Genomic DNA, 15245 nt, shown 5'->3' with positions numbered 1-15245 from the left:
CAGGACCTGACAGTTTTGTCATCAGAAATGAATTCTGAAGTTTGGGACCTGCATTTTACAATCCACTTAGCAATTCAATTTCTGTTTTGTCTTACAGTATTACTATTCTATAAAAGATATCTCTGTTGGAGGCATGTGTATATGTTCAGGCCATGCAAAGGCTTGTCCACTGGATCCAGCGACCAATGTATGTATTTTTCTTCTTTTTTTTTTTTTTTTTTTTCAATGTGCTTTATTCATAAGGCAGAACATGAGAAAAAAAACCCTTGGTTTTCTTCAGAGTTCTCTGAATTTATATCTGTTCTTCACCTGGAAGAACAGTCAGAAGCAGTGCCAGGATGAAACAGTGCTAGCAGCCAGAATAATAAACATTCATATGATGTCAGCAGAGGGTTGCTCTGAAAGAATAAGTTTCAGGTAATTCATTCCATATTGAAAGTTTCCTAGGAACAACAGGAATTTGGGTTATGTTATGCAGCTGTAGAGATGAGAACTAACAGTCAGTCTTCCTTTCCATGTTGATATTAATCAAGGTGTTTCCTAAATGATTGTCAAGTGTTTAATCGATACTTACAAACAAATGTTGGCTCCAGAATAGCGCATTTACTATGTGGGAAATATTGAGTGATCAGTCAAGCTAGTCTAGAAAATCATAAGCTGCTTATAATTTCTTCCAACTCGTAGCTTGCTTTTTTTTTGCCATGAATAAACACATAACTAATACAGTTGAAAGAGGAATATAATTTTTTACTGGTGGTCCAAATCTATGCACACGTTATCACTAACACAGAATTTCCAAGCTACTAGTGTTATTAGTGTGCCACAGTGTGGGACCTCTTAATCTACTGTTCACTTAAGTAGGAGCTTTGTAGGGTTTAACAGAAAATCTTTTTTGTATATGACATTAAACCATTGTGTAGGAATTGATAAAAAAAACCCAAAACAAACTGGAGCAAGTCTTTCAGAGTTCTAAGCAGTTTCCATGGAGCCTTGTAAAAATCGTACAGACTCCTTGGTTTAATCCTTCCAAGCCTTTTCTGTGATGATGTGTATAGCAAGTGCGAAACTATTGGTTTAGATGGCCTCAGTTACCAAAGTGCAGCATTGTCTCGGTGCATCTGTTAGAATTAGACCTAAGAAAATAAGTGCTATTACTATGATTAATTAATACTTCAGATCTTTTGCTACTAGACAAAATAAACGCATTTGGACAAGTGTGCTATGTTGTTTTGCAGGATGACAAATATGCATTTGTTGTCTGACTAGTATTAAAAATAGCTTAAGTGAAACATCTGAAGCCATAAGAGATTTGGAGTATTTGGTTTAGCTCTCCAGGGATACTCTTTAGACTGAGCCCTACCAAATTAGGTGTGTTTTGGCTTATAAACATCATGACTGTAGTTGTTAGCAGAATGAATTTTCCCCCTAGCGTTACAAGGAATAAACTTAATTGAATTTATTGTGTTGCTTTTCTGAAGCATTCCTTAACCTTAACCTTAAAGATTTATGCTTTGACCTGTGAGCCATAGAATTTCTCCAGGTTAGCTTGCTGCTTTGACCTTGAGTGGCTCACAAGGACCACAGAGAATCCCCTCCACTGGATAACTATTGGGAAGGCAATTTTTGCTCATCATTTCTCCAAACTACGGTTTCTTTTATCTTTTCAAATCTGCGTCTGTGGCTGAGAGAGTTTGGGTGTTCCCTACAGCAATATTTTCATGATGGGACTAAGCTGGGACTAAGGTGATCTGAGGAACTGAAACGTGACTGAAAGGCTTGTCCTGTTCTCATCTCTTATTAGTTTAAAAACTCCTGCTATCCCTCACATAGAATTAGTCATGCAGTTAGAAGTTTACATGGTGAGCTGACTCATGTAGTAAAAAACAATGCTAAATTAAAAGAAAAGTCAATTTTTATCGGTTCTGCCAACAGCACTTATTTCACTCTGCAGCTGCAGGATTGCTGCATCTAAGGGGAGGGTGGAGAATGAACGGTTGTCCTGTAATGTGAAGCTGTATCTGAGGACTACCAGCACTTGGTCTTATTTGCTGTATCGAGGAACTTTCATTCTCCCATTCCTCCTTTCTTCACGCAGCTGGAATTAGATTCTCCTGTGTTCTTAGATTCTCTGGCCACTTGTTTTCTTTTGCCTCAAGGCAGTTTTCTTAAAGCAGAGCTATAGATGTTAAACACACTCTTTTGTCTCTCACTTGGTGAATGCAGTGTACATAAATAAATAAAAATGAATAAACAGAGGAACTACAGAGTATAGCAATTCTTAATGTTAATGTTTTCATAAATTGAACTGTAATGCAGATTAGGTACATGGACAGATTCTTCAAATCGTCACATTGTATAAATATTTGTTTTTCTTTTAAATTAGAAATCTATCTGTCAGTGTGAACACAACACATGCGGAGAGACATGTGATCGGTGTTGTCCTGGTTTCAATCAAAAGCCTTGGCATGCTGGCACTTTCCTGGTTAAGCATGAATGTGAACGTAAGTTGAATGTGGTACAGAAGAGAAAATTTATTGGAACTGCTGGTGAAAACTGAAATTTGGTCCTATGTAATTTTGCAATTAATTTCATTTCTAACTGCATTCATTTATGAATCAGTTCTTGTTCACTTACACAAACTGACTCAAAAGAGAAAGTTACATGTAGAATTATGGTTTTATTGAACTCAGAGTATTTTATGTAACATGCTGATACTGGTGAAATACTGTACAAAAAATTCATTTTGACTTGTTTAATTTTATATATATATATATTTTTTTTTAATACCAGGATTGTATCCTGATAAATAAAAAATCTTTTTTACATATTTTTAATTATATTAAGCTTTAATTGAAAGATTTTTGTACAAATGGCACTTTTACATGTTATAATGTTCAGCCTCGCTGAAACAAAATACTTTACATGATCAAAATGCAGTTTGAGTTTCTGATTTTTTTATGGAAAAAACAATGTATCTAGTTTTCCAATATGAAATGAAAACATACCTTGAAATATCACCTTCCCACAGGGTAAGAATTTAATTTTCAGATTTACTGTAGTAAGGATGGTTATAATTGAACTTTCACATCTTACTTCCAAAGGTCACATACCACTTGTATTTCTGAACATAACAGAATCTAATGCTCCACTAAATATAAGTGTTTATTCAGTTATAGGATATCACCTATAGTTTTACCATGAGTGGTTCAAAATAAGTTAAAAGAAACAGTAGTAATACTTTATTTGTGTCCTGTAAAGTTTGGCCGCAGACGTCTTTTTCAGGAGCGACTGTGTCTGCACTGGGAATGCATTGTGGAATGAAATCATGGTACATTGATTTTCTTGTTTAATTTTTGAGAGACACTTCTTGTACAATGTTCAGCCCTTGGTGAATTGTACTTTCATGGTGGAAACAGTTCCCTGGGATCTGGTTCAGATGTGAGGAGAATGACTCCCTGCAATGTTGACAAGCTTTGAATTTCTCTTTCTGTGGAAATGAATGTTTTAATACCGCAGGGGGAGAGAGAGCGAGCTACCTCATTTTCACAACAAGAGATTATTAGATTAGCCCTCCTGCATGTGGACCTGAAGCCTAAGAGTTCAAATCTGAACTTCTAAAGAGGCGTTAAGACTGGGAATCCCTATGTTCTGACCCAGTTCTTATGTGTGTGAGTGCAAATCAAATGTTTTTAGGATGTCTTTCAGCTTCCATGGAAATTATTTTAATTTACTCATACCATTCTGCTGCTTTTCTTGTAATTCCTTATCTATTTTAAATGAGCTGACTCTTTCATGAACTGTATGTGTATGCAACCATCACAAGGTTTCTGAACAATTGATTTAAAGAGAAAAAACCCACTAAAACAAAACAGGAAGACCATAATTACATAATTAGACTATATCTGTCAACTTCCATACTCCCCCATGCTAAATATTGAGAAAAAGATACAATATACAGAGTTCCAGGCTGTGCTTCTGATGGGACCAGGCTGATTTTTACAGCTAGTCATAAATTGATGCTTGGGTGTGCTATTGGTTAGAATGTACACAGCACCAATGAGCAAATGTTGAATGAGTCTTTTTAACAGTTCAGTAACAGTGTGGTACCTCCATCCGGAAAGTGTTCACTAACACAGTTCCGTCTCTTTTAGCCTGCAACTGCCATGGGAAGACTGAGGAGTGTTACTACGATCAGGATGTTGCAGATAGAAACCAGAGTTTGAATGTCCACGGGGAATACATCGGGGGTGGCGTGTGTGTGAATTGTACGAGCCACACCAGTGGCCTAAACTGCGAGACCTGCATTGATGGTTACTTCAGACCTAAAGGGGTAAATGCGGGTTCCGTTGTCACGTCACTGTAAAGCCATTGTTGAAACCATGACTCGGGGATTTAAGTTATTAAAAAAGAGATGACACAGTTTGGACTGCCATTTCATGAAGGTTAACTTCTAATTCAGTTGGTGTAGCAGTTGCTTTTCACAGCTGGAAATCTGTAAAGTTAATGCTCACAGAAATATGAAATGAATTGTGTTGACATGGAGGACTGCACTTGAGGTCAGGGCCTCCAGCTACTATTTCAATTTAATTTAATTTAAAGGAGGATGTGGTCTTGTAAACAGAACTTTTGCCTCGGTAGTGAATTTTGAGATTTATTGTCAAAGATCAAAGAAATATTGCTATATTTGATATTGGAGAAAGAGAGTCTGCAATTTGTGTTTTTTTAAATATAATGTAGAATTAATAACTACTGAAATACTATAGTTTTTCATGAATGCCTTTCATTTTCGGTGCTGTAGGAATTGTTGGGTTTTTCTGTATTTCATCATATAAGGCTATATTTTCGTCTAAATTGAAGCTGTCAGAAGGTGAATCTTACATAAGGTGGTATTGCCAATGTGGGCTGTGCCTGTGCTTTAGACATCTGCACTATTAGTGTGTGCTTAAATTCCTGATATTTTGTCTGTATAGTTTTAGTTGGGTAAATCATAGCCTTTAGCCTGATTGGTTTGCAAACCTCAAACACAGAAAACATCAGCAAATAATAACAATTACATTCTCCCTGATATACAGGTTTTAGCCTTAGAGCTTGAGAAAAGGAGTACTGATCTCTTCAACAACAGAGCACTTGATTTTTTCCTCTGAATCAGGTTATCATTCAAGTAATAGGGATTTTGTATATGTGTGTGTTTATATCATATTGATAGTATGTGTATACACCTGCTCCATGGAGAATTTCTAGTGATATTAGGCTAAGGTTTAAGTTTGGTTGAGGTAGCCTTTTCAAGAACAAAAGGAAATTGTTCCATTGTCTAATGTTCACTTTTCTTCACTTACCCATTTTGTTCACTTCTAGACCGATGAACTTTAGTTAGGTTTTTGAATCATGTTGACCAGAATAACTGAACTATTTGTAAATATTACTTTAGGCACTGAATTATTAACATCTATTTCATTATATTTATTGATTTTAATAATGCAAGGGTCTGTTAGTATCTTTATGCCTGTTTTTTATTTGAAAACATATTTGCATCATCTAAATCACTTATATTTCTAAATAAAAATCTAAAATGTAAGTTTAATGCTTAGACTGCATGGGCAGTTTAGCAACCATCTCACTCTTGTTGAAGTGCCAGCTATCTACACAGAAGTCATTCTCTCCCACTTTTTGTTTAAGAAGTCTGCAATTATGAAAGATAAGATTTTGTCTTGTAATCTTTTTGTTAAAATAGGTGTTACCAGATAGCCCAGATCCGTGCCAGCCGTGTTCCTGTGATCCAAGTGGGTCTTTACATGATACCTGTGTCAAAGATGAGAAACATGCAGAAGGAGGTAAGATCCTTAAAAGATAGTGATGTTAAAGGTCAAGTTCAGCAATGATTGAAGAAAAGCTGAAACACATCTGTGATATCTCTTAAAAAAAATAAACTTTTTTTTTTTTTTACATTTACTCGTGCAAACAATAAACCACCTGCATTCTTATTGTACTTTTCTTTGGAAACTTAGATTTTTTTTGTTCCTAAATTTGCTGAGGCTTTCTTCAGATTCATGGCTTGCAAACTTGGGTATATTTGAAAGAATATTCCCCATGGAATATATTGGAGAATTTTGTTTTTTAAGAGCATCTTTCTTTTATGATAGAGATTAAAACTAGTGCAGCTATAATGATTTAATTTCTTTTCCTCTCTAAGAATAATTCCATTTGAAACCTAGAAAAACATCAGTTTGACAGGTGCATATTTATGTGCCATCTATATTGTTCGTGTAGGATTGCAAGCTGCTTACCATCGCCCTATAAAGCCATCTTCAAACAGAATACACTGCTTCCTTGTGCTTTGAAAGAATGGATTGCCAGATTTTTCTGGTTCTTTTGTTGACAAACTTCTGAAAACACTGTAGGAAGATAGCAACAAAATTCAAGATCAGTTCTTAAGCGGTGTTTTATTTGGGCTAATTACAATCAATTGACAAAATACGTTGTAGCAAACTTTTTTGGAATACAGATCAATGGAACATAAAAGCAGCATAGCCGAGATGCAAATACAGGGTCCAGAGGTGTAAAGTGTACTGTAACAGCCATGTACTGATTCATCAGTTCAATAAAATCACACTGATGTTGTCAAAGTTGTAGTTATGGTGAGTTGACCGTGGCCATCTGCAACTGCCCACCCAGCTGCTTTCTCACTGCCCTTCTCTGCAGGGCATGATAGAAAATGAGTTGAAATAGCTGACAAGTTGAGGTAAAGACCAGGAAGTTGCTTACCCGTTACTCTCATGGGCAAACCAGACTTGACTCTGGGAAAATTAATTAATTTATTTCCAATTTAAATAGATTCAGATAGTGACAAACAAAGTCAAAAAATTAAAAAAAGACAATTCTGATATTTATTTTATTTACCTATTTTAAGACAACAAGAACTAAAATAAGTCAGCTCTACATGTAACTGGTCTTTGTAGCTGTTCTGCCTACAAAGGTCCTATTCTTTGCTCCTTGTTCTTTCTGTACATTTGCTTTTCTTTACTTCTTGTTGTATTATGAGGTCCAACACAATGGGAAAACTTCTTGCACACCGTGTTTGACTCTAGTTTTTGGACCAGTGAGCCAGATTTGTGACTGTAACATTCAACAGAAAAGACACAATAATGCTAGTTGAAAGAGCTTTCTCCTCAAAAGAAAAAATTAAAATATTTTTATGGTAATGGAAAATGTTAGCATCAAGAACAGGTATGGATATAATTTTTAGCATAAAACTATCCTGAAAGCAGATAAAATTTTACCTTTTTCTTTTCTCAAATTTATATTCAATACCTAGATAAAATTCTTTTTATTGCTCACCCTGGGCAGCAGTTGGGTTTGAAGCACCAGGGAGCCTTCATAAAGGAAAGGCTGGAAAGCACGATCTGTCTGAAGGAATCTATTCACCTGTGAACCAGAATGAATAAACACTGGGTAGACTGAAATACATCTCAGAGTTAGCTGGTTGATTGTTTAAGGATAAATTGTTTGCTTGGTGTAAGATGGGGATATGCTTCTTAAATGTGTGGTAGACAAATGAGTCAGGAAGATTAAAAACATTAGAGTAAAATGGAAATATGATAATAAGGAAGATCACTGGGGATATGAAGTCACCCTGAAAAGTTCTTGAGGAACATTAAACTGGAGGCTGTACATTCTCTGTGTGCTTGAATACTGTAGGTAAGCAACAGTTAACATGGAAAATTGTAGCAAATACCATAACTGGTACATCGATGACATTCAGTAAGCGGATTTAAATGACTGCGTCCTGTAGTCATCATCAGGTTTCAGTAGATAAGAGAATGGCAGGAAGAAGTCAATTCTTAATTGACCAGGCATTGTTTCAGGAGAAAAATAAGTACTTTTGCATATTAAGCATGTATAATTTCTATTTTGATCAGCCTAGTATAAATTTGTCCTTACGTGTTTCATATGGTATTCTGAAATGAAATATTATTATTCTAGCTTGTATAGTGTATTTTGGTTTTAAATCTTCAAAAATGCTTTTCAAATATTCTTTCATAGCAACATAATGTGATATGTTTACAAGCAATATAGAAAAGATAGAGCCAGAAACTTATAGTAAATCATAGTATGTTTGCAAACTGTAGTATTGATCAAATAAACTGATGAAAATGTCTCTAGGTTTTGTAACTGAAAGGCAATAATTTTAAAACTGAACTTGTCCACCCCTGTCCAATCCATTCTAATAATAGGTAAACTTGACCATTGCTGATATTGCGACACTTGTAATTGTCCACACAGAGCAAATGTGGAACTTATACATTCAGAATTCCAGTAATTAGGCTTTCTCAGTGAATCAGCACTCTTGTGTCAAGCTGTAGTGACTAGATTTTATCAAATAGTCATTTTACTTGGCTTTTAAGCACCTGCAGGAGCTGTGAGGTTTGAAAACTGGCAGTTTTGTGACTTGGTCCTTGCTGCATACGACCATGTGATGAAGTTTTTTCCCTGTTGCCTTATGTACATTGTAATCCCGATGACAAATATTTATTTTTGCTGAAAAATTTTCTCAGACATTGTAGGATAACTAAGGTCCAGACATCTCCATCTTTATTCAGGCTTCATAATTCTTTGCTCAGCAAGCAGTCCCACTGACTTCATGAGATCATTTTTGAAGTCATGCACTGTTGAACAGAAGACTGGTCCTGGGATTGCAGATATTTTCAAGGGCCTGGTGTGTCCTTTTGTATATATTTATTTTTGTGCAATTTAGATAGACTGGGAGAAAAGTGACTGATAACATTCATATTTCAAGATGACTCCTCCTCTAGGATGAACTTTCAAAGCCTCTCTACACTCAAAGATAGGACAGAAAAAGATAATATTCAGGTAGAAACCAGGGAATAACAGCTTCAACAAAGTCTTTTTCAAACAAGGCCTAGGAAGTAACAGACCAAAAGCAAAAGAAGATGCTGATATGTTATTTAATTGCAGCAACAGCAAAAAACAAAACTGAAACATCTGCCCTAAATTGAAATGTAATTAGACTGTTGACATAATATGCACTGCAGAAACCTGGTCAAAGGTAACCAGTGGGGTGCTGACAGGAATGTACATACTGTGTGATACAATGAGAGCCTAGATCTTGCAAGTTCTGAAAATGAAAGAAGGCATTGAGCCCGATAAAATACACAGGCTAACCATATCAACAAGTGTAAGAGCTGGAAAAATATGTGACGGTTACTGTCCTCTACACCTTCCTCTGTCTGTTGTGGAATGTGAGGTCTATCAAGAGAAACTTTCAAATAAGATTCACTCACTTCTAAAGAGCCAGACTTACATGTGTCTTTTCCTCCTGAGCCTTGATATACAGCAGGGTATTTTCATCTAGAAGGGAGAGAAGTGTCTCTTGTAAGACAAGATTGTCCAGCTAGGATGCATTGACTCAGATTGAGTAAGAGCCTGAGGACTGCTGTGCTGTGGAGCATTGCCGGTGGCTAATGGGGAGGAGGGTAATTCAGAAATTTGAGAGTCATCTCAGCCACAGGCATCAAAACCCATGAAGCACATTGTTTCATGTGTAGTGAGTAACACAGAAATTTCATGGATTGAAATTCTGTATATAATTAAGACAGATCAAGAAGGTGACAGTCAATATGATGTGCTACAGGAGATCAAAGAGGATGCAAGGTTAGAGAAGACAGACTGAATTTTATCACTGTATGGATTAAGAGATAATATCATTAAAAACTCCTGTAGGTGGATGCTTCTTCAAGCAGCTAGTTAGAGAAACCATAAAATGAGAAGCACCTCTGTTTTTATGCATGAGGAACTGGTTTAAAACTCTCCTTTTGAAGGGCAGTCAAATTCAAAAGTCTTGTAGGAATGAGAAGACCTCCCTTAAAAAACAGCTTAATCCAAACACGGAAACCTTTAAAAAGAAAATCCAGGTGAAGAATCCAAGATTGCTAATGGCAAGCATAGGGTTTATAAACTGCGTATTAGATATTCAGAGAAGATGCATTCCCCTAGTTCAAAATGATTCAAGCAACATGATTAAGCTAGAAAAAAAATCTACTTGAACAATAAAGAAGCAGCTCCCTGAAAAAGCAGAAGTTGTATCTAATTGAGGATAATAGAAAAGGACATAAATTGTGACAGATTCTGGGAAGTTGTACTCTTAGTAACACATACACATATTTTAAGGAATAATTTGCTAAATGCTTAAATGTTGCTAAGAAGTACTTCTTCAGATAAATCAGAATCTAAAAGACTGCTAGACATTCAAATTCAGCAGGAGTTAAATATGATTAAGGTGTAATGACGTTATAACCAGAGATCTCAAGAAAGGAAAGGACACAGCTGAAAAGCTAGATTAATTCTTTTTATCAGTGAATAGAAGAGCTCAGGGAATTTCCCACTTGGGAGTCTTTGTTCATGGGGACAAGTCCGAAAAACTGTCTCAGACAGAAGTGGCAGATTTAGAGCAATCTGATAAATGAAGAATAAAAATTCATGATGCATATAGGGTATTTATCCTTGGCTTCTGGACTTAGTTAAAATGGCATTTCTTGAAGAATTAGATGTAGGTTTTAATACTTTAAAAAACTTAAATTAATATTAAATAAATAGAAACTGTTTATCCAATTTGTAATAAAAAGACAAAGGGTTCCAGGAAACTAAAATCAGAAGATCTGGTTTCTGAAACAAGTAAATCAGTAGAACTACAATAAATGATTTATACCACTTCTGATCTATGGCAAAAATGGGTGAAGCTCAATGTCAGAGGACAGTGTGCCTTATGAATCTGTTTGAAGGATTAAATGAACGTGTGAACAAAGGCTCATTTGATTAATATTGTATTTCAATTTTCAAAAAGTTTCGACGAGATCCTTCAGCAAAGACCATGAAAGAAAATGTAGCAGAAGAAGGAGGAAAGGTTCTTTCATGGATTTGTACTTAAGAATCAATAGACTTAAAAGAATAATGGACCATTTTCACAGTGATGATCAGTATGAACTGTTGAAAATATTAATATTTAACCTAGAAAAGGGATGACTAGGCAGGTGACAAAGTGAGCAAGTACAAAATCTTTTAGCATAGAAAAATGAAAGAACTGTAAAATGTTCAAAAAGATCTCAAGATAGTCGGTGGCTAGGTAGTAAAATAACATGAATTTCTGTAGCAATTAAAGGAAAAGTAGAACACAGAGAAAAGTAGTTCTACTTTTACACTGATTACAGTGATTTCTGAATTAGGCACTACCAGCTGTGAAACAGCTCTTAGAATTACTTTGGACTGTGCCCTGGATGTATCAGTTCAGTGCTGGCTCAGCAGTAGTCAAAAAGGCCAACAGAGTCTTAGGAAATATTATGATGTTTAAAAAACAAAGTGAAAAGAAAACATCAAACCATTTGCAGGCCCACAGTATGTGCTCCCTTCTCCTTAAATAATTTATTAGAACTGGAAACAATGCAGAGGACAACAGAGATTTTCAGCCATACAAAGCAGTTTCTGTCCAAGGAGATACTAAATAGGCTTAGGAGTTTTTGGTGTATGAAACAAAAATGTCATGTGGGATGTGATAGTGGCATATTGAAATCACAGATGACATGTAGAAAGTGATTAGGGAACAGTTACTTGCTTTTTTCGATGATATGAGAATTAGCAGGTTTAACACACATCAGTGTTTTCTTACGCACCACATGGCTAAATGTGGTTCTATGGATTCTGAGAGTAGAAGCATATTCAGTAGCGATTAGGTGAATTAATGGAAGATAAGTTTTTCCGGGACTATTAGATACAAGGAAGTAGGGACAAGTTTCAGTTTAGGAGATCTCTAATGTGCAGATTTCTGGAAGCTCAGAAGCTCAGAATTCAAATCACTATATACTTACTCTATTCTTACATGCTTTATTCTAGCCTCTCTCAGACAGGATGTTGAGTTAAATAGACGTATGGTGTGACCCACAGTAAATGCCCTTACATTACACCTACCAAAGGTCTTGCTTCAAGCACTCTAACACATATAGCTGATGAGAGTAATGATAAATCAAATATGTTGTATGTTTTCTCCCTCTTCCCATAGATATGTTGCCTGGTTTCTGTCTATGCAAGACTGGCTATGCAGGAGAGAGCTGCAATAGATGTGCCTTGGGTTATACAGGATATCCTGAGTGCCTACCCTGCAACTGCTCCCTGGAAGGCAGTGTGAATGTTGACCCTTGTGTAGGTCCCTGCACCTGCAAGGTATGGCTGTCAAATTCTTCTAATTCATAGGAAAATACTAAAAATATTGAAAGATTGCAATTAGTTTTCTTCTATCACACAACAGCATTCCACTGTCCTACCTAGCTGTGCTAGCATCTATGGTATTCACTTCTTATAGAACATATGTTCTGGGTCCTGTAAAGTCTTAGATTGTTTTGTGCCATCTCAATATTCACTGCAATTAACATAGGTACATAGGAGCCTGCTGCCATTCATACAAATCTTTAGAAATCTGTAATGAAAAGATACTTAAGAAACCTGTGAATCATTTGTTTCAAACTTATATCCTCATCTAATCAGAAACTGTATGTTTAAAGTATTATGGGCTCTAAAACTAACCTGTAATATCATGTCAAAAGAGAAAACTAGATGAACTGTTGATGTATTAAAGCAAACAAAAAACTTACCTTTTAGGAGTTGTCATTAGTGATATAAGCCTCTTTTCTCGCTAAGTTCCAAACTGAGAGCATTCTTTGCTGCCTTTCTTAGTCTAGGATGATTTAATTTCTAGGAAGAAAATGTAAAAATTACTTTCTCTGTGTGCTTTCATGTACCTCCAGCAAATTATATATTGATATAATATTGAAATAAAAAACTTCTAAAAACACATACATCCACACCTTATAAAATACATAGCTACCAGAAGTGCTTTAGGAATGGTGGTGCTCTCTAAGTCACTGTTTAGTAAGTGACTGCAAATAGGCCCAAAGGACAATTTACTGTGTCGTACTTGTGCGACTTTCCTTCCAGCATTTGATTAACAGAATTAGACCCAAATGTGAATTTAAAACTATTTACGTTATGTCCTTATGTACAAGAATGTAGAAAAAATACTTCCATACTTCAGCTCATGCTGCATACACATATAAAGCTCTGGTGTGACAGCCAAATAGCACTGAAATCTACTCAGAGAATTAACCTTGTCCTTACTTTATGTAATAGACACATGCTCTCTGTCAGAAATCTATCCATAACACAACTCTAATTCCTTAAGACATCAAGTCTAGGAGATCAGAAAAGGGGTGCTTTTGCTATATTCTGAGTTGAAAGGGAGCTTTGGTGATGTCATATGCCAAATACAAGATAACCATGCTGAATGGGTATTATTCTTATGACATTATTTGTGTAATGCCAAACTGATCTCTTAGTACAATCAAACCAGAATGAACAAGTATGGAATAGAGATAATTGTTCCTATCCTAGAGAGTCCACAATATATATACTTTCTCTTGCTGTTCATTCTTTGTTTCCTTTCTGCTCCTCTAATTCCTTTTTAAGTGCTTGTGGGAGACAAATGATACTCTTTGCAGATAGCTGAGATACAGATACATACACATTTATTTTCACTAGTAATCTTCAAATTCAAATCAAAGCAGATTATGGTCAAAGGGACACTGAAATAATCAGATTAGTTATGCTCCATATGAAGAATAAAGTGGGATGTCTGGACAAGTTAATAACAGATCTTAATAAAAAATGCTTCCCTTCTTTTAATCACATCTTTCAGTTACATATGATGAGCTCTAAATTTACTAAAGACAGTTTTTTTGCAAAGTAAATTGACTGCTGAAAACCGATTCTAACTGTAAGCAGTAAAATGCGATGAGCATTAGATTGTTATCTTTACCACATTAGCCAGAGTAAACTGATGTACGAAAAGGTGAGGGACAGGTAGAAATGCCTGTTTTATCACTAATTATCTCAGAGAACTTTCTGAAGGTTCAGAAGTAAATGAGGCTGTAGAAACATCGCTTCATTGTCTGAAGGATAGGTTAGATCTCCTTTCTGACTTTGAGTTTTATAAATCTATTATTCACTGAATTTGCTGCCTACTCAATAGAATTATACAGGTTTACTCACTGCTGACATGCTTGTGACTGCAGAGTAGGACAACTTTAAATGTAAACACATACTTTGCTCCCCCCACCACCTTTTTTTTCTTTTTTTTTTTCTTTCTTTATTATTTTACCTTTCACACTCTGTACACACTAAGCACGTCAGCAAGGTTTGAAACTTTTGGGACCAGGGACCTAGTTATCAAAATTGTGCGTGAGAGCATTTGGGTGCCTCTGAGTTCTCAAAGGTTACCCACGTTGTTTATCATATGAGGCTTGAGTAGCTGGGTGAACTTACTTCAGAGCTGTGTATTTCAAGCAATCACAGACTACACAGCATGGGCAGGCTTTTTATATTGTGTTCATTCTCTGAATGTGTAGCTAACAATTTGATTCTGTGTGCTTACCATAGAGAACTGTGTCCAGGATTAAAGAGACTGTACATAATGCTTTTGAAAGGGAAAGAATTTTCTAGGATATCTTGTGAAAAATATTGAATTACTAAGGCAGCAACATAGCATGAGCCTTTCACAACATACTTGTTGTAGAAAAGATAGCTTTGTCTTTGCCTATAGGACAAATTGATTTATTGTGTAAGCTAACAGGACTTAAAGCACAACATATGCTTTCTCTGAAAACTGTAATTACCAAATGCTAAGTTTAGAATTCTTCATGCATGTTTAGTACCTTGCTTTCTGCAGGGGAGGAGTTTGCAGACCTGACTGCATGGCTGGCAAACACATGTAGTTATGGAAAGAAGAAATGGATTTAGCCTGAATTCAGCTGTTAAAGATAGACCACTGAAAAGCTGATGTGCTGAATGATTGGTACAACTGATACAATGTACCTGTAGTTTGCATCATTGGGCATGCACAGATCTTATCAGCCAAACCTACAGACTACAGTTGTTGAGGCTGTAATGTTGTGTCCCATACTTCTTTCCCCTCTGACTCTCCTAAGTGTAAAGGAGATAAATTAGATTATTTACTGAAATCAGGCAAGTCCATTCATGTAGAAGAAAAATTAAAAATCTTATAATGTCCAAATTCTATGTTCTGTTATTTATGTGCAGCCATGGTAACTTTTATTGTGTACAAGATTTGCTACTAATATTCACAAATAAGAATAGTCTTTCCTATAAGTGTCTCTGTAGTCCTTCAT

General features: G+C 35.8%; 1 protein-coding gene across 5 annotated transcripts in view; it reads left to right on the top strand.

Moving 5' to 3' along the window:
* The window catches only part of LAMA2 (laminin subunit alpha 2), a 362981-nt gene that overhangs the window by 140437 nt on the left and 207299 nt on the right, over positions 1–15245 (top strand). For all 5 annotated transcript variants that reach the window (XM_065833304.2, XM_065833299.2, XM_065833305.2 and 2 more), the window contains exons 6-10: positions 98–187; positions 2384–2501; positions 4152–4330; positions 5732–5831; positions 12068–12228. In XM_065833304.2, coding sequence (XP_065689376.2) covers positions 98–187; positions 2384–2501; positions 4152–4330; positions 5732–5831; positions 12068–12228 — 648 coding nt within the window. The remainder of the gene's footprint in view (positions 1–97; positions 188–2383; positions 2502–4151; positions 4331–5731; positions 5832–12067; positions 12229–15245) is intronic.

Source organism: Patagioenas fasciata, chromosome 3, assembly GCF_037038585.1.
Source record: "Patagioenas fasciata isolate bPatFas1 chromosome 3, bPatFas1.hap1, whole genome shotgun sequence".
NCBI lineage: Eukaryota > Metazoa > Chordata > Aves > Columbiformes > Columbidae > Patagioenas > Patagioenas fasciata.
Note: the sequence above shows the minus strand (reverse complement) of the source record. Positions and strands in the feature narration are given on the sequence as shown.